The sequence below is a fragment of the Dama dama genome, chromosome 2, assembly GCF_033118175.1.
Source record: "Dama dama isolate Ldn47 chromosome 2, ASM3311817v1, whole genome shotgun sequence".
NCBI classification, from domain to species: Eukaryota; Metazoa; Chordata; class Mammalia; order Artiodactyla; family Cervidae; genus Dama; species Dama dama.
Window position 1 is genome coordinate 2442083 of NC_083682.1, and position 25128 is coordinate 2467210.

Below are 25128 nucleotides of genomic sequence, written 5' to 3' on the forward strand. Positions count from 1 at the left end.
CAAATCTTTTTTTTGTGTTTATGACAAAGAACGTTCAAACTACCGCACAATTGCACTCATCTCACATGCTAGCAAAGTAATGCTCACAATTCTCCAAGCCAGGCTTCAACAGTACATGAACCGAGAACTTCCAGATGTTCAAGACGGATTTAGAAAAGGCAGAAGAACCAGAGATCAAACTGCCAACATCTGCTAGATCATTGAAAAGGCAAGAGAATTCCAGAAAAACATCTACTTCTGCTTAATTGACTACGCCAAAGCCTTTGACTGTGTGGATCACAACGAACTGTGGAAAATTCTTCAAGAGATGGTAATACCAGTCCACCTTACCTGCCTCCTGAGAAATCTGTATGCAGGTCAAAAAGCAACAGTTAGAACCAGACATAGAACAATGGACTGGTTCCAAATTGGGAAAGGAGTATGTCAAGGCCATATATTGTCACCCCGCTTATTTAACTTATATGCAGAGTACATTATGCATAATTCCGGGCTGGATGAATCTCAAGCTGGAATCAAGATTGCCAGGAGAAATAACAATAACCTCAGATATACAGATAACACCACCCTTATGGCAGAAATCGAAGAGGAACTAAAGAGCCTCCTGATGAAGGTGAAAGAGGAGAGTGAAAAAGCTGCCTTAAAACTCAACATTTAAAAACTAAGATCACAGCATCTGGTCCCATCACTTCATAGCAAATAGATGGAGAAACAATGGAAACAGTGACAGACTTTTTCTTCTTGGGCTCCAGAATCATTGTGGACGGTGATGTAGCCATGAAATTAAAAGATGCTTGCTCCTTGGAAGGAAACCTATAACAAACCTAGACACAGTACTAAAAAGCAGAGAGATTACTTTGCCTACAAAGGTCCATCTAGTCAAAGTTATTGTTTTTCCAACAGTCATGTATGGGTGTGAGAGCTGGACCATAAAGAAGGCTGAGCACCAAAGAATTGATGCTTTTGAACTATGGTGTTGGACAAGACTCTTGAGAGTCCCTTGCACAGCAAGGAGATCAAACCAGTCAATCCTAAAGGAAATCAACCCTGAATATTCATTGAAAGGAACGATGCTGAAGCTGAAGCTCCAATACTTGGGCGACCTGATGTGAAGAACCAACTCACTAGAAAAAACCCTGATGCTGGGAAAGACTGAAGACAGGAGGAGATGAGTTTGAGCAAGCTCCAGAAGATGGGGAAGGACACAGAAACCCGGAGTGCTGCAGTCCGTGGGGTTGAAAAGAGCCAGACACGACCGGGAAGCTGAACAACAACAATCACTATCTTACAGAAGAAATCGAACTTTTTGTCAACCTAACACAATCAAACACCCAATAAGGTCCAATCTCACAAACTATCCAAAAGAATTTAAATTTAAAAGAATTGCCATCGTGGACTTCCCTGGTGGTCCGTGGTTAAGACCCTGCCTTCCAGTACTGGGGTCGCGGGTCCAATCCCTAGTCTGGGAAGGTCCCACCCGCCGCTGGCAACCCAGTCCAGGGCCACGGCTACCATGCCTGCAGCCCTCAGCAAGAGAAGCCCTGCTCCCCGTAACCAGAGAAAGCCTGCACACAGCTGAAGATAAATCAACAACAAAATGGAAATCAAAACAGAACAAAACCCCTATCTTTTCTTTATCAAGTTGGCAATTAAAAAAAAAAAAATTCCCAGGTTTGATGAAGCTGAGGGCAGAGGCCCTCATACTGACACATCTTTCTTAAGGGCAAATGAGAACCCTGATAATATCCTTTGCCTCAACTTCTCAGAATTTAGTCTAAGAAACAAATATTTATGGACTGGATGACCGCTGATGTAAAAGTTAAAGACTGGGAACAGGGATAAGATGAACAGGATTAAAACAGGGCCGGTGTACAACCCGTTCTCAGAGAATCAGTGCTCCGACCAACACAGCAAAGAGAAACCAGAGACGACAGGGGCACGGCGTGCAGGCGGCCCCAGAGTCAGAGCACGAGCTCCCTGGCCCTGTGATACCTTTCACCTTCTAAAAAGCACTTTCATTTGTATGCCTTACTTTCATAAATCGTAAGAGAAAAACAAAGCCATTTTAAATCCATCAAAATTATGTGTTTAACCCAAAGCCCTTAGTCACAACTGGAAAAAAACCAGCAGACTCCTGGGCCCCTCAAGGACGCGCACAGCCCCCTCTGGTGGCCCTGGGTCCTGCCCCGCATCCTCCTCCAAGGGCAGGGCAGGCACTAGTCTAAGAGCACACAGTCCAGGCAGCTCTCCGCACGGCACTGTTCACAAAGTGCAGCCGTCGAGGGGGCCGAAATCCACTCAAGCCCCTCATATGTCAAAGAGCAGTGTGTGCGCATATAACCTAAGCATGTTCTTCCATATACTGTAAATACAATGTGAACGTTGTGTAAATAGTTCTGCTTTCTGCAACTTCCTGGAAAAAGTCTGTCCCCCAATATGTTTGATCTTCCATTGGCTAAATCTGCAGATACAGAGGGCCAAGTGTCCTGGGACAGCCCTGATCACAAAGAGCCCCGTCTTGAGACAACCATATCCAGGCAAGTGCAGTGTGGACGGAGGTGCTGCACCTAAGGCTCCCAACGACAGGCAACGCCCAGAATGGCTGCGAGCAAGACGACGGGAGAAAGCAGAGCAGGAATTTAATGACACTAAACACATTCACATCTGCGCTTCTCTTCTACATCAATTATACAACTTAAAAACTTACTTCGCAACTTTCAAATCTACTAAATGGAGTAAAAATAACGCAGGACTGTAAGCCAACTGGACTCGACACCCTTCCCAGCTCGCCTCCCAACAGCAGCAGCAACCGCACAGCCCTCTCCTCAACAGGCACACCACACACATGCAGCGTGCAACATGGGGCTAGTTCTACCGCACAGAGCCTCCGACCGCTCCCATCCCCTCAGCCAACGCCCCTGGCGCGCCCAGGGTCTGCAGCGGGAAAGGAGAACCCGACCTTCTCGCCTGTTTCCCCGGCGCAGCCCCAGGGCACGCACGCACGCACCCACACACCCACCCAGGGCACCCCCAACACACATACACACACACACACCCACCCCCCCCAGGGCACCCCCAACACACACACACACACACCCCAGGGCACCCCCAACACACACAGACACACACACAGACACACACACACACCCACCCCCACCCAGGGCACCCCCAACACACACAGACATAGACACACACACAACCGGTCCAGTCTACAGGCCCTCACAGAGCCCCTCCCACGAGCTCATCTCCTGGAACACCCTCTCTCTGGGCAGAGCAGACCCCCAGCGTGCCCTCCCTGTGACATGACCCCGTCCTGTGCAGGGCGCCCGTGGAGAGGGTGGACACAGAGGCCCAGCCCTGCCCTGGCCGCAGGAGAGAAGCCCAGGAAGACAGCCAGGCCCTGAGAAGGGCGTCCGGAGGCTCCCCGAGCGGGTGCCCCACACGCCCAGGACAGAGCCTGCCCGAGTAAGCCACGCCCGGTGCCACAGGCTGGCGGAGCCAAGCAGGCAGGACTGGCTCCCTGGGCCCCCTCCGGCGCTCCCCGCACAGGTGACCCGTGAAGTCCTCTCGAGGCCCCAGGACGGGCCAGGGAGCCCGACCCGCCACACCACCTCGCTGCAGGCCTGTGTCCTCTGCTAGGCTTCAACCCTGCACTCCTCTCTGGGGCCTCAGAGCCTGCTCTCACAGCAGGCAAGGTCTGCTGAATGAAATCATACTCATTACTAATCTAAACAACCCAGAGAGTTTTCTTTCTTTGTTTCTTAAAGTTGCACCAAGTCTCGTTCGGGGCATACTTACGTCTCGATGTAGCTTGAAGGAGTGTGGGAGACATTGTCAAGTCGTTCCTGCAAAGCTGCCAAAACTTGAGGATTCTGCATTACCTGATCTGTGAGCTTTTCTGTTAAGAGTTTAAAAAAAAAGACAAGGCCAAAAAAACATAACATACACCCACCACACAACAGCCAACATTTAAAAACATTTTTTTCAAAAATACTTATTTTTCTGGAGAAGGAAATGGCTACCTACTCCAGTATTCTTGCCTGGGAAATCCCATGGACAGAAGAGCCTGGAAGGTTACAGTCCATGGGTTGCAGAAAGTCAGACACAACTGAGTGACTGAACAACAAAATACTACAGAATACAGAACTGTGAAAAAGGAAGGTGAAAACTGTCAGAGCAAGTTATTTTTAAAGGCACAGTCTACGTTAGTCACCCAAGTGGATGGCTATGGATCTACACAGGGCACCTGCGGGTCCTGCCCCTCACCTGAGCAGGGGAAGCCCCCACCTCCCAGCGAGGACACGGTCACCACAGTCACACACACGCTGTGCTGACCCCCGATGAACAGAGGATCCTGAGGGCCATCAGCCCTCCCGGGAACTGGCACAGCCTGGCTCACGGAGCACGCTCTGCGCTGAACCGACTAGCCCTCCGAGACGCTGGACAGAAACCCAAAGTCCGCGTCCCCACCTGAGTCAAAAGCAAGCACAGGCCTGCAGCACTGCCTGCCCTTTGGTAAGACAGTGACGAGGGCAAGCGGAATACAGCAGTAGGCACTCGGTTCTGACATTTAGCCACAAGTACAACGGCTAACATGAAGCACTGTGTATGCACATAAAACATATGTGACTGTGTCTATGCAGAATTGCATACATGCACAGCATGTAAACGCTACACACACAGACCACAGCTCTAGCTCCAGCCACCGAAAGGCCTATGAACAACGAGAGCACGGACATTCTGGTTTCTAAATCTCTCTCCCCACTAAAGACATAGGGCTCCTTGCGTAAATGTAGACTTCAGGTCTGGGGCAAGGAAAGCTCAAGAGACAACAGAACATCCCCATGCCACAAAGATAGAGGGAACCCAAAACAGACGAGGCGAAGCACAGGGACCCAGACGCCAGCTTCAAGGGGCCTCCACGGGCCACGCGGGACAATCTGCACACCAAGAAGGACGAAGTGGCAAATAATAAAACACTGAATAAAAAGCAGACCCAGGAGTCTATAGTAATGCTAGAAAGGGACAGCGGGAAGTACTTCTTTAACGGAAGTTATCTGTCAGTCAGATTGACACAAACAGGAAACACCCTCTGCTGACCACCAAGGTCTTCCCCGATCCAGCTAGGACCATCAGTGGTGTCCAAATCCCCATGCAAGCGTCTCAGGGAACACAAGAGGCCCACAGAACGTGGTATCTGACAGCTTGCTGACTACAAGGCCCGTCAGTGGAAAGACTGCCAGACGCTGGCTTCCCCAGTCAGCACCCCTGCCAAGCTTGCACTTCCACCCCACTAGGTCGCCTATGCAGTCCTCTTGCCAACATTTACTCTGAATCTAACGGAGAGAGAACCACCAGACCTGCCCAGAGTGTGGGCATTCCGCACGGCAGCTGGGGCCCACGGCCGGTGTGTGTACCTGCCAGAAGGGTGAACAGGTGGGGATAATTCTAGAACACGAGGGGCAGAATTCAACTCGACATGCAGTCCTATGACAGCCCGGATGTGGGCATGGGGGACGGTGGTGTAAGAACTGCTGAGAAAGCCAGGAGACAGGAACAGGACTGTACGTTAACTAATGGCCCTGGATCAACACTGACTTTCTTGCTTGCAGTAATGGCATTGTGGTTACGAGAATTTATCCTGTTAATAGTTTTTAGGAAATTGACACTAACTTGTTTTAAGAAAAGAGCCAGAATATCCACAATATACTTTCAAATGGTTCTGAGGAGGAAACAAGTAGAGGTATACAGGCCAAAAAACGGAGAAAAAGTAACACATTAGGAATTCCTGGTATCTGGGACTTGCTTCTGAATAATCAGGTCGGGGGGCGGGGTGGGCAGCAGAAACGGCCCAGGTCGCAGAGTGCCCTGCTCGGTGACAGCAGCCTGAGGCACCTGCTGGGCGCCTGACTTCTGCAGGGCCTGAATGAAGCGCTGGCCTTCATTTGAATCATTCTAACTCTGCTAAAGCTTCTGAAGCACAGCAACCCAGAACTTGCATTCCTGGTTCTATTTCACTAAAAGGTTCAAGAGCAGGAGCCCCTGAGCTGCATGCGAGCTCCCCTGCCGCTCACCCTCCCACATGCAGCACTAACCTGTGTTACTCGCGTTTTTAGCAGCTTCCAAGGAATCTGAAGGAGCCCCATCTGAAAAACTAAGATGATATATTTCAAAGTGTTAGTCTCCACAAAGTTTCAAGACAGACAACACGGGCCATTTTTCTTATCTAACAAGAGCCATTGTGGAGCATCTAATGACACTTGGCTTCGGCTAACTAAAATGTACACTCTAGTAAGCAGAGTCCATTCTGCCTTACCTGTTATCTGCCATCTGAATGTCTTTATCTCCTACAAATTAAAAAAAAAAAGAACATTACTAAATATTCACAAACAAAAACATTTCAAATGCATTCTTCTAGCAGTGATTTCCTGAGATGAGGATGAGGACTTCCCAAGGAGGGGCAGGAGGGAATGCTCTGGGGCACTGGGAATGTTCCAGACCTTGAATGGGGTACTGGTTACCTGGACACATACACTTGTCAAAACTCATCCAATTATACAAACTACATGCCTTTCAGCACAAGCATATTTCGCTCATAAAACATTTCTCTTATTGGCACTAAAATGACCAGATTTCAGAATAATGACAACTGATCAATTTTAGCTTGTGTTTATAGCAAGTTTCAGAAACAGAAACACATAAAATAAAAATAACAAAAAAAAACAGAAACAGAAAAACTTATTTATGGTAGGTCAATTGTTTTAGAGCAATTCCAAACATTTACTGGTGTTCATATTGTTTTTAAAACTGTAACTCACATGATGAATTTAAAATTTTGTTTATTCCGTATGGTCTTTTTTTTTTTCTTCTAGCAAGGCACATTTATTTCAGATGGTCTTTTAATACTCAGAACCACTCTTTAAAATAGGTACTACCACTATAGGCATAAAAAGGTTGAGGACCTTCCTCAGAGTCACAAAACTGAAAATACCTGGGACTGAATGTACGACTTCTACACTGAAGATGCAGTGTGTAACACACTCAGTATGATCCACTCTTACAAGAGACATAAAACAAAGACTATCTCCAGATCAGGGGACTGTCTACCCATAAAAGGTGGGTTCCAAGACATTTACTCCTTAGAGACCTTGATATTAACCCTATCCAAATGCACAGGTGAAAAGAGTCAGGCTTGGTGATCAAGCTTCCTTAATCCTAGGTGTAGCGCTGCCACCCCACCCCCACCCCCCCGCCCCGAGGGGCGTTTTCAGGCTGACAGCTGGTAGATGCCTCCTTCCTGGGCATCTGAACAAAGCAGAAACCCCTTAATCAGTGCCCTGGGGTCAAAGAAAACAATAACCCTTCCTAGTTAGGAAAAACAGCTCCAGTTGGAAATTATGAGCTACAACTATTTTAACTGCATCTTGTTTCAAAATAAAACATGCTAACTATTGGTAGCTCAGTCAGCAAAGAATCTACCTGCAATGCAGGAGACCTGGGTTCGATCCCTGGGTCAGGAATATCACCTGGAAAAAGAAATGGCAACCCACTCCAGTATTCTTGCCTGGAAACTCCTAGGGACAGATGAGCCTGGCGGGTCCACAGGATCGCAAAAGTCGGACATGACTGAGCAACTAAACTACTACGAACTATTTTAAGAATTGAAAATATTACATAAATGTTACATTATCTTTTTCAAAAAGCTAAATGATTTAAGCAAATGAAAACCAGCAGTGGGAAAACACCCTCCAAGGGTCCCCATCACCTGCTGAGTCCAAAGTCGCCTGACACAGAAGCCCGAATCCCCATGCTTCCCAGCTCAGCTCCCCTACACCCGGGCGATTCCCAGGCTTCTATTCTGCCGTTTCACATACTGTAAATGCAAAGCATGAAACAGGCAGTCTTCAACACGGCATCTGATGACAGCACTGTAAAAGCTGACACACTCGGCTTGTACCGGCTGAGGTACCGAAGCCTCTCCCCCCAGGATGCACCTCTGGCAGTGTCCACATGAGGACATCTCAGTTTACAGGGCTTCCCCCTTCCCAGGCTACTCTTCACAGAGCAGCAGGAGAGTGCAGGATTCCTGGGCCAGAGACTAGGGGTGGATTCTGACACCTGCTGCCAAGTTGGTCACTCACTGAAACCAATGATGACTTGGTTACAGAAGTCAGCCCTCCACCGCCTGACACACACACGCACCGGCACCTTCTGTGCTGACCACACACAGCACCTGCTCTCTGCTGCAGCAGCCGAACTGCCAGCTTGACAGACAGGGTCCCACTTTCACCACCCCATCAGGCCACACCCCTGATGCCAAGCCCTTCTGGCTGGCGAGGGCCTGCGTAAGGCACCCCCCCACATGGACTCTAGCAGGGAGGCATACCCCAGGGCACAGAGGAGGATGCTGAGGAAGGGAAAGGTGAGGTACCTGACCCGAGGTCACATGGCTAGCACGGTGTGTTTCTGTCAGTCTAGAAGAAGATAAACTGAGGCAGGCTTGAGTCACCAGAAACAGTCTGTTCCGGGAAGAGCAGGGGAACTGCAGCTCGGGATGCACGTGCTCAAGGGAGCTACAGGGGCGCGTGCTCCAGACTTGGGTGGGCTGCTCTGATGGGCTGGATGATAAACGCTAGCTGAAACTAGCCCCACCATCCTGACTTCATTTTTCTGAGGAGCAGGCCCATGAGATTCTCCATCTCACAACTTTTGGCTCCATTTGAAAGTAAACTCTTATCACACTCCTCCTTTGGATCAGACTTTCAGAGAGAGTGAAGTGAAGGTCAGCCTGACCATGTGGGCATCTTGCTCGGTCAGGTCAGAGGCACTGTTGGCCACAAGTAGATACTGTGTCCCTCTGAGCTGAGGAGGACTCCAGAGATTTCACCCCATGAAAGCAGATACGTGGCCTCATTTAAACAACGGAACAACTGAGAATGCTTATGTTCCTCTGATATTGTCACTTCAGTTTCCGTGGTCAGTTGAGCTCCAGGATATGCCTTTACTTTGTAGCTACAGATGGGAAAAAATAATTTTATTTTGTACATACACCTAGGAGAAAGACTGCTGCTACCAAACAGAAATTTACCTATATGGATTACACCCATGGCCAAACTGCACTTAAGGCTACTAACTGAAATAAACTTCTCAACCTGTTTCCCCTGCTGCCTATACTTAAGAGGTCAAAAACGACCCAGGTCCCAGAGGCCCGGCCCGTTTCAGATAGCAGTCTGTTATTATCTTTCATCACTTTTAGTTCCTGTGTTCCTTTCCCTCATTTGTTAACATAAATAGAGCCTTCTTCCTCTAGCCAGCCACAGGATCCCCCACGCTATGCAGTGTGGAGGTTTGGGGCTGGGTAGTTTTCAAAGACAACTTCTGTTAGGCTGTCTACATGGGTCTGTCGATATTGAAAAGCTCTGACACAAGCATTAAAAGTAAAAGATGTGAATCAGAAGAATCCTAATTACCTTTCCAAGTTCAGCTGCTCCGCCCCATGGGAACAAGCCCTCAGTAGATCCCATCCTCTCTGTCATCCCATCTCATCCTGTCGCCCCCTTCTCCTCCTGCCTTCAATCTTTCCCAGCATCAGGTCTTTTCCCATGAGTTAGCTCCTTGCATCAGGTGGCCAAAGGACTGCAGCTTCAGCATCAGTCCTTCCAATGAATATTCAGGACTGATCTCCTTTAGGATGGACTGGTTGGATCTCCTTGCAATTCAAGGGACTCTCCAACACCACAGTTCAAAGCATCAATTCTTTGGTGCTCAGCCTTCTTTATAGTCCAACTCTCACATCCACACATGACCACAAGAAAAACCACAGCTTTGACTATACAGACCTTTGTCAGCGAAGTGATGTCTCTGCTTTTTAATACACTGTCTAGGTTTGTCATAGCTATTCTTCCAAGGAGCAAGCGTCTTTTAATTTCATGGCTGCAGTCACCATCTGCATTAATTTTGGAGCCCAAGAAAATGAAATCTGACACTGTTTCCATATATTCCCCATCTGTCTGCCATCAAATGATGGGACTGGATGCCACGATCTTGTTTTTGAATGCTGAGTTTTAAGCCAGCCTTTTCACTCTCCTCTTGCACCTTCATCAGGAGGCTCTTTAGTTCCTCTTCGCTTTCTGCCACAAGGGCAGTGTCATCTCCATATCTGAGGTTATTATTTCTCCCAGCAATCTTGATTCCAGCTTGTGCTTCATCCAGCCCAGCATTTCACATGATGTACTCTGCATATAAGTTAAACAGGTAGGGTGACAACATACAGCCTTGACACACTCCTTTCCCAGTCTGTGGTTCTGTGTCTGGTTTTAACTGCTGCTTCTTGACCTGCATACAGATTTCTCAGGAGGCAGGTAAGGTGGTCTGGTATTCCCATCTCATTAAGAATATTCCACAGTTTGTAATGATCCACACAAAGGCGTTAGCATAGTTAATGAAGCAGAGGCAGATGTTGTTTGGAATTCCATTGCTTTTTCTATGGTCCAGCCGATGTTGGCAACTTGATCTCTGGTTCTCTGCGCTTCCAGCTTGTACACCCAGAAGTTCTCAATTATGTACTGCTGAAGCCTGGCTAGAAGGATTTTGAGCATAATCTTGCTGGCATATGAAATGAGTGCAAGTGAACAGTAATTTGAACATTCTTTTCTTTTTATTTATTTTAATTGGAGGCTAATTACTTTACAATATTGTAGTGGTTTTTGCCAATTTTGAACATTCTTTGGCATAACACATACCTTAATTTAAAAATACTTAATTGCTAAAAATATGGTAACCATCACCTCAGTCTTCAGCAAGTTGTAACATCAAAGATCTCTGATCACAGATCACCATAACAAATAAAATAATACTGTGAGAATTACGAAATGTCACAGACACATGACGTGAGCCAATGCTGTCAGGAAAATGCCATCGACTGTCGTGCTGACACAGAGTTGTCACCAATCTTCAACTTATAAACAACACAGTCTCTGTGAAGCCCAACACACGAGGTACACCAGTGTGATTCAGCTCGTTGAGCTGAAGCATCCAAAGGTAAGGATGCAGTCTCAAAAATCTCACACACCCAGCACAGAATTTACCGCCTTCATGCTTCAGTTAGGAACCGTTAGTTAGCAAACTATGCAAGAGCAAGACTCATTTAGGAGATTTCTTGTAAGTAGTGCCACTTACAATGAGGTGCCACTATGACACCACCAAAGTCAAGTCACAGGAACTTCACCAGAGGGGAGATGGGGAGCAGGCTGAGACTGTCACAGTGAGTGAGAGTGAGGCACGCAGAGACGGAGAAGACTTCAGAGGGTAACATGGCCTGCTCAAAGGTGTGGCGTGGAGGGGGAACTCCACACAGCCTCAGTAGTCTCAGATGCAAAGACCCAGCCTTTGCTAAGAGGGCAGCAGCAGGCACCGCTCTAAGACATGTGATATCCTCAGGCCAGGATCTAGCTGTGGGCGGCAGTAACCCAGGGGTCAGTTTTGGATAAATATCCCGAGGGCATTCCCTTCCTTCTCACACACAATAAGGAAAAGGGGTAGCTGATAATCTGTGTATCCAAGGTTCGGTGGATTTATTAAACTTTCCTTCAAAGGCTAACTGTCGTGCTGGAGAAGACTCTTCGAGTCCCTTTGACGGCAAGGACATCAAACCACTTAATCCTAAAGGACATCAACCCTGAATATTCATTGGAAGGACTGATCATGAAGCTGAAGGTCCAATACTTGTGGCCACCTGATGCGAAGAGCCGACTCATTAGAAAAGACCTGATGCTGAGAAAGACTGAGGGCAGGAGAAGAGGACAACAGAGGATGAGACGGTTGGATGGCACCACCGACTCAATGGACAATAGTCTAAGCAAGCTCTGGGAGGTGGTGAAGGACAAGGAAGTCTGGCCTGCTGCAGTCCATGGAGTCGAAAAGTCAGACATGAGCAACTGAACAACAACAACAAAACTATCCTCGTCATCCCAAACAAGGTCAGATTTATTGCTCTTTAGAAAGGCATACAGGACTTCCCTGGTGGTCCAGTGGTTAAGACTCTGCACTTCCACTGCTGGGGGTGTGGGTTTGATCCCTGGTCAGAGGACTAAGATCCTGTGAATTGCATGGTGAAGCCCCTTTCCCGTCCCCTGCCAAAAAAGGCATATAAGGGCACAGTCATTAAAGAGAAGTTTGGAATCCAACTGCAATAATAAACCACTAGCCAAAGGAAACCCCGTAACTGACACTTGAAGAGTCTGGAGAGTTTAAAATGCCTTGAGGTCTATCAGGATCTGGGTGTATTCTCTGCTCTGAGATTAAATGTCCTAGATATCAAACATGTGTTTGGACAAACTGCAGTTTTTCCTTACATCCCTTAATGGCTAAGATTTTTAACAGGTGAACAATGTCTTTTTGTGGGAATTTTGGGAGGGCGAGCAAAGCAGCAAACCATCTATACACTGCAGTGAGGTGGTACCTCCAGAGAACTCTATGTGTCACTTAAGCGAGCCTTTAAAACCTGGAGAAGGGCTTCCGTGCTGGTCCAAAGGTTAAGAATCCACCTGCCAATGCAGGAGACATGAGTTCCGTCCTTGGACTGGGAAGCTTCCACAGGGCAACTGAGCCTGCGCGCCACGGCTGAGCCCACGCTCCGGCGCCCTCGAGCTGCAACCACTGAGCCTGCGCCCCTGGGGCCCCTGACCCTAGAGCCCGAGCGCCACAGGAGACGCTGCCATGACGAGAAGCCCGCGCACCACGGGACAGGAGCCCCCACTCGCTGCAAGCAGGAAAAGCCCACAAGCGGCAACAGAGACCCAGCACAGGCCAAAAACAACTTTTTAAAAATGCCTTAAAAAACAAACTGTGAAAAAGGGAACCTCAGCAAAGCCCCCGATGCATGACTGTCCAGGTACATTGTTGTCCTTCCCAAGTAAAGGCTGGAAGTTACATTTATCAACAGGAATACAAAAAAAAAAACCCACCAAACACTACATAAGTTGCCCACAGTGAAAAAGTTGCTTCCAGCAGAGATGAACACCAATAGTAGCACGTGGGGGTTAGGGACGGCGGGGCAGCAAGGAATCACAACGCTGCTTGCCGCCCAAGGCCCTGGACACGCCCCGCCCGGGTGGTCCGCTTTCTGACAGGTCAACGGGCTCGACAAGGACGCGCGCGCGGCCCAGTCTGGACAGAACCGCGTCCTGAGCACCCAGCGCGGCCCTGGGCCAACCAACACGGGGAGGCCGTCTCCCCCGCCTCCTCACCGGCAGGACGGGGCAGCCCGCGTGTCCTCTGAGGCTGTGGGTTCTCAGAGGGTTACCACTGTTTGAATTTCCGATTTCAGCAACCCGTTCTCCGAGGCCAGATCCGCCGTGCGTCTCCATCTTCTGGAGCTGTCTTTCTTTCGGTGTCATCTTCAGGGATCCAGGCCAACTGACTGGCCAGACTGACAAGACCAAGGTAGACACTGTCTCCAATTCTATACAGGTTGTTCCAACAGGATAAGTCTCTGGTTAGGTCTCTTACAAACATGCAATCAGAAGCCACCTCTGTGGACTCAGCATCGGTAGAGAAGCCTGACTGGGCCCTGAGGACAACGCGGAGCCTGCTGTCATAGCCGCGGACGGATATGGCAGGCCTCTGGGTGCACGCCGGCCTCGCACTCCGGCCCCGCACTCCGGCCCAGGGACTGGGGGCTGGCTCCAGGCTCCATGCAAGTTTTCGGCTGTACCGCAGCTTGGTCACATCAAAGGGCCAGTAGTTGGTTTCGTTTAAGCTTCAGGGATCGTTCAGGGTTTTCTCAGCTGGTTGCCCTGGTCCAGCGTTAGGCCTAACTTATCTGAGACAAGCACACGGGCTGACTGACACAGGCCGGAGGGACGGGGCTGGCAAATCGGGGTCACAGGACTGTACTCCTCCCCAGGGCTAAGAGGATGCTATTACCTTGGGAAAGTCCATGCAGCCCTAAGCTTGACCTTTGCCCATGGGGTGTAGGAAACCTGCTATGATTTAGTAGGATCCTCGTCTGATTTTGAAAGGGAAAGTTTTAATGGGCTTGGCTGGTGAGGTTTCAGTGAGAAGAAAGGAAGGAAGTTCGGGTAAGGGGCAGGGAGGATAAGGAGGCAGCAAAGAGAGATACTGGAGAAGGAAATGGCAACCCACTCCAGTTTTCTTGCCTGGAAAATCCCAGAGAGAGGAGCCTGGTGGGCTACAGTCCGTGGGGTCGCAAACAGTCAGACACGACTGAGTGACTAAGCAGAGAGATACAGAGGAGATGGAGGAGCAGGGGTAGGAAGGACCTCAGCTCACACCAAGGAAGAGGCCTCCGACATTTTACAGACCCACCTCCCATTGTTTACCAGGTTCCATTTGGAAACAGCGTTTGGTAAGGAGGCAACTGTATGATCCTGAACACATTTAGAAGGCTCCAGAGAACAATTACAGTAACGACTCCATGTGGATGGTTCAATCTGGTAGCTGCAGTTTTCTAACTAGGAGAAAAACAAGTTTGGGGCAAGCAAAGGTTCCTTGGAATTCAGTTATCCTTAGTAAGACTGATCCATTTAGTTAAAAATCCACGTATTTGTTAGTGGAAAGACCCTTAAACACATCCGAGTCCCTGAAGGGGCCACCTTTAGAACCTTCGGATGACTGGGATCCCGCTGTGGATTCAGAATGAAACAGCGCTCACCAGACAACCTGTCCCTACCCAGACCCCAAATACAGTCAGAGAGCTGATCCACAAGGAGGGGCTTGGGATCCGAGGGGAGACTTCCCAGATGAAGTCACGGCGGCCTGCGGGAGGAAGGGCACCTAGGGCTCACTGGGGTCCCCTGCTCACTGGAAGGGGTCATTCCTTGGAGGGTGTCTCCTCTGGAGCCCACATCTCACACCATGCAATGACAACCTACAAGAAAGGAGGCAAACTGAGGCCAGCTCAAGTTACCAGAAACCGAGTTTATTTGCAAGAGCAGAACTGCATGTGGAACACGCAAACTCAAGTGAGCGACAGGCGAGTCCGCAGGTTGAGGGCAGGCTGCGTCTGTGGGCACAGAGTGCAAAAGGAGAAAATCCAGCGAGGAGCCATGCGGCAAGTTCACTGACCTGAAGATGGACAGAGCATGCTGGCAGATGCCAGCTGGTTAGAGCATAAGGCTCAATCTTCTGCGAATTGGCAATTTCGGGAAGTCAGTCTCATAGTCTTTAACTGTCATCTTCCTGACGGTGCAAGCACGAATTTCCCATTCGTATCCTTTGATTCCATTTCAGATGAACATCCTTGCAGATTTCAAACTCAGAGCCTGGTGACCCTTCCCCACCACCCCCACCGCCCACTTCACTTCCTGCTGCCACTCCCAGCGCTCAATTCAACACGGCTGCTGCGCTGTTGGAACAGGGGACAATCCCCCGCCCAGTCAGGGTCGGGGCCAGCACTGCAGCAGCACCCCAAGACACCCCCGTCCACAGACAGAGTGTGAACCACGCCCCCATCCTGCTCACCACGCGGCAGTCTCAAGGACTGAAACGGCAGCCGACGATAAACATCTGGCAATGGACAAACGCCCTCCTGCAGGACAGAGGTCAACGAGGCTCACCTCCCCACAGGACGCCACCACTCCGACATGACACCACACGGATACAGACATCCTATTCTGGGTGACGCGATGACAAAGCAGTTGAACACAACAGAACATTCCCCATGCCCCCAGAAGGTGCTAAATCAAGGAAAGAAAAACAAACAAGGAGTTTAAAAAATGGAAAATACTTCAAGGTCAAAACAACACAAACCCAGAACTCAACACTGAATACAAAGCACACACACAGTAATCTGGTTTTGATCTGGGTTTGAAAACCATTCCTATCATTTCCTAGCTGTGTAACCTTGGTTTCAACATCCATAAGCAGGGCCTACTTGAGAGGGAGCAGTGAAGAGGGGATGAAACACAGAAGGGCCCAGGACGTGATCTACTCCAGGCCTCTCTCGACTGTTACAACTACAAAATGTTGTTAGATCCTACTTACCGCTTGCCACAAAACCTACAAACCGGGGTACTTTGTAAACATGACCACCCTTATCTGAGAAACAATAACCTAGTATAGGGACACATTACCAACACGCGAGAGTTCAGTCAGTCAAGCTTCAGCACCACTGTTTAAATAAAACTTTCTCAAAATAGAAAGTTATAAGGAATTACCAAATTTGCAGGTTTAAGAACTATAACCATCCGTTTGTATTAAATGTTAGCACACTTAGTTTAATATTAACTTTATGAAAACACAGATCCAAACCTCATCAAAAGGATCTCTTACTTTTAAAAGGCAATTAAGTTGAAATATGAAAGGAATACCAGGCAATAGAATATTCTAAAATTTCAAAAAAAACATAGTTCAGTTTCCCTTCCAGGGTCAAACAAAAACCTTGAGCCTCTAACTCTAAATCTGGATTGGCATGCAAATTTCCATGATTACACAAATGAATATTCTGCTATTTATATAAGACACCTCACAATTCTATTTATGGATTAAACTTATTTTTTTACCCCAGACTTTTCATAAGGGAAAACATTTTGGTTGCAAATTATTCAATATAACTTTAAATTCTTAATTTTTAACTGAAAACATTTAGCCCATAGAGAGTAATTCCGTAATTTCAAACTGGGCCACTGTCAAGAGACAAGGTGTGAACTGGGGAATATGGTCGCCCTTCACATAACCAAACCTGTTTATACATGTATGACCTATCTTAAGTCAAAGGTCTTCAATATCTTCCCATAAGATAACTGAATGATTAAAATGAACTTAAATGTAATCCATATATTTCAGTAAGACTTTAGAATTTCAACAGAGTCTGTAATTCTTATTAAATGAGGGTGGCCGTCAAATGAACCCCACAGCACAATCACTTGGCCCACATGAAAGTCTGAGGGCTGGTGATCCCGCTCTATCCACCTAAGGTGGAGCCCGAGCAGTCCTCCAGGACTCCCAGGCCACATTCAGGCCCAGGGCAGAGAAGCCATTCTATTCCAAGAAGGAATCAGGGTACTACCCCCAGGACATCCCAACGCCTCCACCCACAGACCCCGGCCCGGTACCGAGCCTCATCAGGGGCGTCTCTGTCACTGCACTCCTGAGCTCAGGGAGTTAACTGTGTTGGATTCACTATGCCAGCCAGTAAGTGAAAACACATCCTGAGTAAACAATCAGATCACTTATGTAAATAGCTGAAACAATAGAAAATGTCTTTGTAAATCAACAAACTCTTCAATATACTTGTAATCTCTTAGCATTTAAAAAAAAATTGTCCAGGTCCTAAACTCATACAAGTAGTCTTAAAATTATGTTCAAACTGATTTCAAACATGTGTAATGACTGACAATCTTACATGCACTTTTTCTTTTGTCATGATCAAAAAATTATTTTAAAAATCATATATAAAAAAAAATCATATATAGTACATGTTTACAGATGAACCAAGACTGGCAAGTAGTTAATTTATGTCACCAAGTGTTAGTTATATATGGGGGAACCACAACTTCTGTATATATCTGAAGCTTTTTATTAGCATGTTTTTTAGAAAAAGAATGGATAAACGATTCAATGTAGCTGAAGCTCCAATTCTCTGGTCACCAGATGCAAAGAGCCAACTCACTGGGAGACCCTGATGCTGGGAAAGATTGAGGGCAGGAGAAGAGGATGACAGAGGATGAGATGGTTAGATGGCATCACTGACTCAAAGGACATGAACTTGAGCAAACTCCAGGAGATAGTGAAGGACAGGGGAGTCTGGCGAGCTGCAGTCTATGGGGATGCAAAGAGCCGGACACGACTCAGCAACTGACAAATGACCCGTGTCTGCCTTCCCACTGAAGACTAAGCTCCACGAAGGCAGAGGTCTAACTACCGGCTCAACGCAGCCATCCCTGGGTCCAGCACAGGACGAGGTAGAAGACAAGGACCAGGCATTACTCCTATGTGCAGCCCGACATCAGCGACCCTTCACACGCGAAGCCTCTCCCAGGCAGGTTCTGAAGACACACAGGAAGTTACCTCTGTCCACGAGACAAGGGGAGACTGTCTCTTCAGAAGTTTGCTGGAGATCAAGCCCTCAGTTTTCACAAAGAAAGTAAGAAAGTTTCCTTTCCTTAACCAAAACAGTCTATTTTTACTGGAGGCACAGTGGTTCTTCATTGCTATAGCTCCAATTTCCTCCTCCTCTCTCTTCTCTGCAATTCTTTGTATATAACTGAATGAGTCAAACATTTAAAAGTTTTCTTAATCCGAGGTCTTGTCACCTTGTCAGTAACACTGTCTCCTCTATTTCAAACTGCAAACACCCAAGTCCCTATTCCTTCTTTCTACTCCTGTTTTCAAACGCACTGACCACTATCTAACTTAACTGTCTCCCACTGTGGAAACACGTGAGGGCAAGGTCTTTCATCGGTTTTGTTCAGTGCAATAAAATACCCCAGTCCTAGAACCCTAGAACTACCCAGCAGAGAGATGGCATTCACGGATGAACAGATGCAAGGCACGGAAAGCTACTTCACGGTAACTGGGTAAACAGCGCCGCTTCTTGTTGCTGTTTGCTGCCTAAGTCGGGGTCCAACTCTCCTGCGACGCCATGGACTGTGGCCTGCCAGGTTCCTCTATCCATGAGACTTCCCAAGCAAGGATACTGGAGAGGGTTGTGTTGCCACTTCCTTCTCCAGGGCATCTTCCTGACCCAGGAATCAAACCTGCACCTCTTGCATTGGCAGGCAGATTCTTTACCACTGAGCCACCTGGGAAGCTGGATAAACAAATACTAACGTTTTAGATTAGAACATCCCCAACCGCATTCTTAAAACCTGTGCACGTGTTTAAATTGTACAGTCGCTCTTTCTACCACACCACACAACTATTATACAGAAATCATCTTAGCTTGTTTTCGAACAGGCTTTTGGGGATAAGAATAAAATGCACTGTGTGTGTGTGTGTGAGTCGCTCAGTCATGTCTGACTCTTTGCGACCCCATGGACTGTAGCCCACCAGACTTCTCTGCCCGTGGAATTCTCCAGGCAAGATTACTGGAGTGGACTGCCATTCCCTTCCCCAGAGGTACTTCCCAATCCAGGGATCAAACCCTGGTCTGCATCGCAGACAGATTCTTTACCGTTCATTAAAAAAAAAAAAAAGTCCCACAGATCCAGAATGGAAGCACCTTTCGTAACAGCTGACAGAGTATATTTTAAGAGGAAAATTAAGGCTACACAGTGAATTGCCAAGATCAAAAGGCAGAGTTCATGAAGTGATCTTTTGTAGTTTTGCCCCTATAGAAATACACTGCCTCTCCTATTACTAAATACTCATGAAATTTAAAATTCAATGGCAAACAACGTAAAGTGGCCCTGCTTTCTCTGAAGAAAACAGGGCAGAAAACCAAAGGCTGTCAAACAAAAACAAATACACGGCATCATAAACTACTTCTTGAAAACTCCATTAACAGTCTAACACAAAATTCTTCACTACCCATTAGTAAGGGTAGTGCTCAAGAAAAAATATATCATAAGTGCAGTTTAGGAAGGCAAGTGTTCACTGAACTAGGAGACAGTGTGCAAATTAAGCAATGCTGGAGGAGAGCGATTTCCTGCAGTAACCCTGCACCAGCTACTTTCTACTTCTGAAATCACCCCAGTGGTAGAGCAGTCTAAATAAGTAATATCAGCCTTTTATTAGGTTGGTACAAAAGTAATTGATGTTTTGGATCCTGAATTTTAAATCATTATAACTAGGCTCAAACACATCTTTATTGATCAAAATAAAAACCATTACAACCAACTCATTTTTGCCAATGAGAAATAAGTTGGTTTATTTCTCTAGAGTAAAAAAATCTGTGTTCAGGATTTAATCAACTCTTGGAAAGCATTTTCTGCCTCCTGCTGGCTGTGCAAGTGCTTTCCCTGCAAAAAGCTGTCCAGATGTTTGAAGAAGTGGTAGTCAGTTGGAGAGGTCAGGTGAATATGGTGGATGAGGCAAAACTTCGTAGCCCATTTCGTTCAACTTCTTAAGTGTTGGTTGTGTCACATGAAGTGAGAAGTTGTTGTGGAGAAGAATTGGGCCCATTCTGTTGACCAACGCCAGCTGCAGGCACTGCAGTTTTTGGTGCATCTCGTCAATTTGCTGAGCGTACTGCTCAGATGTAATGGTTTTGTCAGGATTCAGAAAGCTGTAGCGGATCAGCAGACCAGTGACCAGGCCCTTTTTCTGTACAAGTCCGGCTTCGGGAAGTGCTCTGGAGCGTCTTCTCAGTTCACCAACTGAGCTGGTCATCGCCAGTAGTTGTATAAAATCCACTTTTCATCCCACATCACAATCTGATCAAGAAATGTGTGTTGTTGTTACATTATGAGAAGACGAAACATCAAAATTGCGATTTTTCTGATTTACAATCAGCTCACGAGGCACCCATTTAACGAGCTTTTTCACCTTCCCAGTTTGCTTCAAATGCCGAACGACTGCAGCACGCTCAGCTTCTCATGCAGTCGCAGGAGGAACAGCTTCGACGACGCTCTCAATTGTAGTCGTCAACTTTCAGTGGCCGGCCACTGCGCTCCTCATCTTCAAGGCTCTGGCGTCCTTTGCAAAACTTCTTGAATCACCAATGCACTGTACTCGTTAGCACTTCCTAGTTGTTGATGCTGCAAGTTGTCTCTGCTGCTTTACAGCCCATTTGAAGTCAAATTTAAAAAAAAACTCTCGAATTTGCTTTTTATCTAATATTTCTACAGCCTAAATACAAACCACAAGTCATTAGCAAAAAACATAAAGCAAGAAATGCACATTAAAATGATGTATAACATTCCACATTTATTTTAGAATATATTCCAATATCAAACAGCAAAGTCAACAATGAAAACCATAATTACTTTTGCACCAACCTAATATTAAACCATAACTACTTTCGCACCAATCTAATACTTTGGCCGCCTAAACACCTCTTCCTTTAAAAAAACAAAAAAGTAAGCACTCTCCAAACAGCAGTAGCAGACCAATCTACCAACAAGCTCAACACCGCCTTATTATTCAAACATGCCATCACTCAGAGCAGCGGTTCTTCCCTGTTTCATATAGCTGATGGCCCTTTAGGGCTTTGGGAATTTAAACCACCCACTGGCCCACAGACACTATCCATATAAAAAAACAAAAAAAACCACCCTTGGTTCTCTGGCAAAACTTTCAAAAAGTACAACACAATCAAAACAATCTTAAACCATTTTAAAACTGTGGACAATAAACAAAAAGGAAGAAAAGTAATTGAATGTAAGTAATTTTGAATTCTATTAGCCCATGTATGGATTTACATTTGAAGTCACACCTCCTGAAGCTAGGAGACTATTCACTTGCTCAAAAAAAAAAAAAAAAGGAAAGGATTTCAATTTCAACCCTAGTTGGCCAGAAGTTGCAGACATGGAATTATTAAGGCTTTCAATATTAAGAAGCTAATAAAAACCCTGACAGGTTAATGGAAATAGTAAGATTCAAGCAAGAATTCACAGGCTGTAATGCACTGATGAACACATACCAACTCTAAGCCCTCAATTTCTATAAAATCATGATCTCAGATTAAAATTTCTCAACAGAAAATATCACAGAAGGGTCTGATAATCTAAATGGTCAATTCACAAAACTACAGTATCTGTACACTTTTAGAGGGCAACAATCCTAAAACCTAAGTATCCTTTCCAGAATTCTGTTTACTAAACCTATCAAACCAAAAGTGATAAAATCAACTATTGCAAAGAATTCAATTTCTCCAATCACTATTCTATACAGTAATTTCAAAAATAATGCTAAAGTCACAAAAGTATTTGGATGTTAATTTGAAATACAAAGGCACAAATAACAGTGGACATTCTGAATTAGTAACATGGGTCAAAAAAAGACTGCAAAGTAGTAACAGGTGTAAGACAGCACTACAGTGTTGAAATTATTTTATATAATTATAAATAACTATTTTGAGAATAATTATTCTCATCATTCCATGAGAAGAGACCTCAAACTTCCAGTGAAAGCTTTCCTAAATAAACTTACTAACAGTCACATTTTACCTATAAAACGATCTCCCTTTGTCACTATAATTCTATAGGAAATTAAGTCTTGCAATGGTATTTTTATTGATCAAGTCTTCAATAAATCCTTCCAAATCTCAGAATAGGATACTTTACCTTCAAAAGATGAAAGAAAAAAATTTCCGTTACAAAACAAGTTAAAAAAAAGCAGCTAATAAACTGAGAAAATTCATTTTCTAGCATTTCTTTCTTCTGGCAACTCTGCTTTAACAAGTTAACCACTAATAGATAACACTAATGTTTAAGCCACCTTCCTCTACTTCAGCACTCACTCAATCTTTTAAATATATTCCTACTCGTAACACCACCTTTCTTTCTTGGAAAGTCTTTTTTATGTTAGCATATTATTTATCCCCCTAGCTATCATTAATCACTGTCTGTAATCATTTCCAGATTCTACTAAGGAAAGCACTTAGCCTTCTGTGGAATCACAGAATCTGGAGCTGGAAATAATCAACCAGCTTAAATCCTCAAAAGCTAGACTTCAGTTAGGCTCATGGCAATAATAAAAACAACTTATTAAAACTGTTCATCCTCTCTACAGAGAAGCTGTAATGTTAGGCAAAGCTCCCAGGTGGCTCACTGGTAAAGAATTCACCTGCCAATGCAGGAAACATGGGTTCAATCCCTGGTCTGGGGAGATCCCACATGTCGTGAAGCAACTAAGCCAGTGCGCCACAACTACTGAGCCTGTGCTCTGGAGCCTGGGGAGCACGACAAGGAAGCGCGTGTGCCCAGAGCCCCAGCTCCACAGCAAGAGAAGCCAGCGCAGTGAGAAGCCTGCCCACTCCCCTCACTAGAGAAAGCCCTTGTGCAGCAATGAAGGCATGGTAGGCCTAAATAAATTTAAAAAAAAAAAAAAAAAAAAAAAAAAAATTTTTTTTTTTTTAAACAAAACAAAACTGCTTGCATTTTAACCCAAATTCTGTCACCCTGCACACACCACTTTACTTAACCCTCTCAGGGCCTCAAGCTTCCTGAGTGGTTACAGGGGAAAAGAACAGTGCTTATCTCAAAAGTCACTAGACTTCTGAAATGAGTCAACATAGGCCAAGAGACCTAGTGTGTAGGACAACTATTAATCACTTAAGAGGAACAGTTATTTTAAAAACAAGACAGCAATTTTAAAGACAACTTTTACGTTCAACGGCTCATTCTGAGAACTTTCAAGAGCCTATTCTAATACTTCGCAGCGTTGCTGTCGTTGTTCAGGGCCCTGGTTGTGCTCGACTCTTTGCGACCCCGTGGACTGTGGCCCACCAGGCTCCCCTGACCGTGGGATTTCCCAGATGAGAATACTGGAGGGAGGTTCCCGTTTCCTTCTCCAAGGGATCTTCCGGACCGGGGATGGAGCCGGGGCCTGCTGCACGGACAGGTGGGTTCTTCATCACTGAACCACAGGGACAGGTAAGGGGGGGGGGGGGTCCCACATGAACCATAGGCCCGCAGACAAGGCAGGGTACGGGCACGACCGGCCAGGAACACGACCCCCGCCTTCTTCGGGGCCCAAAAGGCTTCATGCTGAACCCAGACTCGGAGTCACTGCGGACGGTGGGAAGTCTGATCGCGACTGGGCAGCCCTCTGTTGGGACGCACAGAAAGTATTCGGGAAACAGGACTGGGGAGGGAGGGAAACGTGGCCAGGCAGTCAGGTTCCAACAGGCACCCCGCTGTGACTGCCCTCACCATCTCCGGACGCGCCGGGCTCGTCGGCCGGCCGCGCTTCTCCGCCTGCAGGATGACGCGGCCGCGCCGGCCCGTCCGGTTCGTGGCGCCGCCCGGCCCCGACGACCGCCAGGGTCACTCAAAGTGCCGCCGCGCCAGCAAATCCGGGCCCGGAGTCCGCGGCGGCCGCGAATCGCGGTCGCTCCGCCCCGGGGAAGGGGTCCGGGGCCGAAAACAAAGGCCCCGAGCGGCTCCGCGTCCCCCCGGGCACTCGCGGCCCGGCCCGCGGCCTCAACCTCCCCCGGGACGTCGCAGGGCCAGCGGGCGGGCGGGCTAGCGGGGGCCGCGCGGGAACAAAGCGCTCCTGACCCTCGTGCCGCGCGGACACCTGCCGGCGCCTCCCGGCCGCCTGCCGGGCCCCGCCCGCCTCCCCACGGGCTCCGCTCCGGCCCGCCCGCTCCCCGCTCCGGACGCTCTGGGCCCGGCCCCGCCCCTGGCGCCGCGGCTCCCCGAGACGGCCCCCTGCGCGGCCCCCGCCAGCCCGGTCCCGGCCCCGGCCCCGGCCCCGGCGGCCCCCACAGACGCGTTACCCGGCCGAGTCCTCGCCGCCGCACCTCACGCCTCCTGCGGCAGTAGCGGCAGCCGTCTGGGCTTCGCTCGCTCCGGGACTGCGCCGCCGTGTCCGCTAACAACGCCGCCGCCCATTGGCCGAGTTCGCTGTCACCGCCCTCCTCGAGCAAAGCGGGCTGCTATTGGACCAGAGCGGAGCAAATCCGCTAGGATTCGGCGCCGCCAGCTACGGCCAATCGGAGGCCGTCCCGGGGACGCGGCGCCTAGACCCACGCGCTCATGCAAATAAGGGCGTGTGACGTCACCGGGGCGCGCGCCCGCGTTCCCTCCGCCTCTTTAAGGGGCAGGGGCGCGCGAGGCCCACGTGGAGAACGCTCGCTGCTGCGCATTCGTCTGTGCAACCCGGGCGCCATCCCTTTCGCCCCCGCCCCCCCGCTTGCGCAGTCCATTCTCCACCCCAATCGCCCAATCCCTGACCTGTGCAGCCCCCCACCCCCGACTCGGGCGCACCCATCTCCCCTCCCCAGCACCCCGGGGGCCTGGGCAGTGGATAGGATTCCTCCCTCGCCCCCTGGTACCCCGGGTTGAGCTCAACTCGCAGGAACGCGCGCTGACCCCGCCGACCTCCGCGATCCCCTAGCCCAGGCCTACCCCCTCAGGTCCCCAGGCTCGTCCTGCCTGGAGGGCTTGGAGCGTGGGGTCCCCTCTTCCTTCCCCACGCTACCCCGCACACTCACGGGCTCTCCCAGGACAACGCCCAGGCCCGCGTGCCCAGCGTCTCAGACTGGTTCTGGCCTGGCTGACC

At 48.0% G+C, this 25128-nt stretch overlaps 1 protein-coding gene across 3 annotated transcripts in view; it reads right to left on the bottom strand.

Moving 5' to 3' along the window:
- NAP1L4 (nucleosome assembly protein 1 like 4) overlaps window positions 1-24471 on the bottom strand; it is a 49521-nt gene extending 25050 nt beyond the window's left edge. Inside the window, exons 1-4 of one of the 3 annotated variants that reach the window (XM_061161463.1) lie at window positions 24368-24471; window positions 6314-6344; window positions 6093-6151; window positions 3796-3895 (exon numbers count right to left, since the gene is read on the bottom strand). In XM_061161463.1, the coding sequence (XP_061017446.1) occupies window positions 3796-3895; window positions 6093-6151; window positions 6314-6327 (173 nt within the window). In that variant the 5' untranslated portion in view covers window positions 6328-6344; window positions 24368-24471. Of the gene's footprint in view, window positions 1-3795; window positions 3896-6092; window positions 6152-6313; window positions 6345-24343 lie in introns of all 3 variants that reach the window. The other 2 variants (XM_061161460.1, XM_061161471.1) reach the window with 2 other exon arrangements.
- Window positions 24472-25128: the final 657 nt, after the last annotated feature.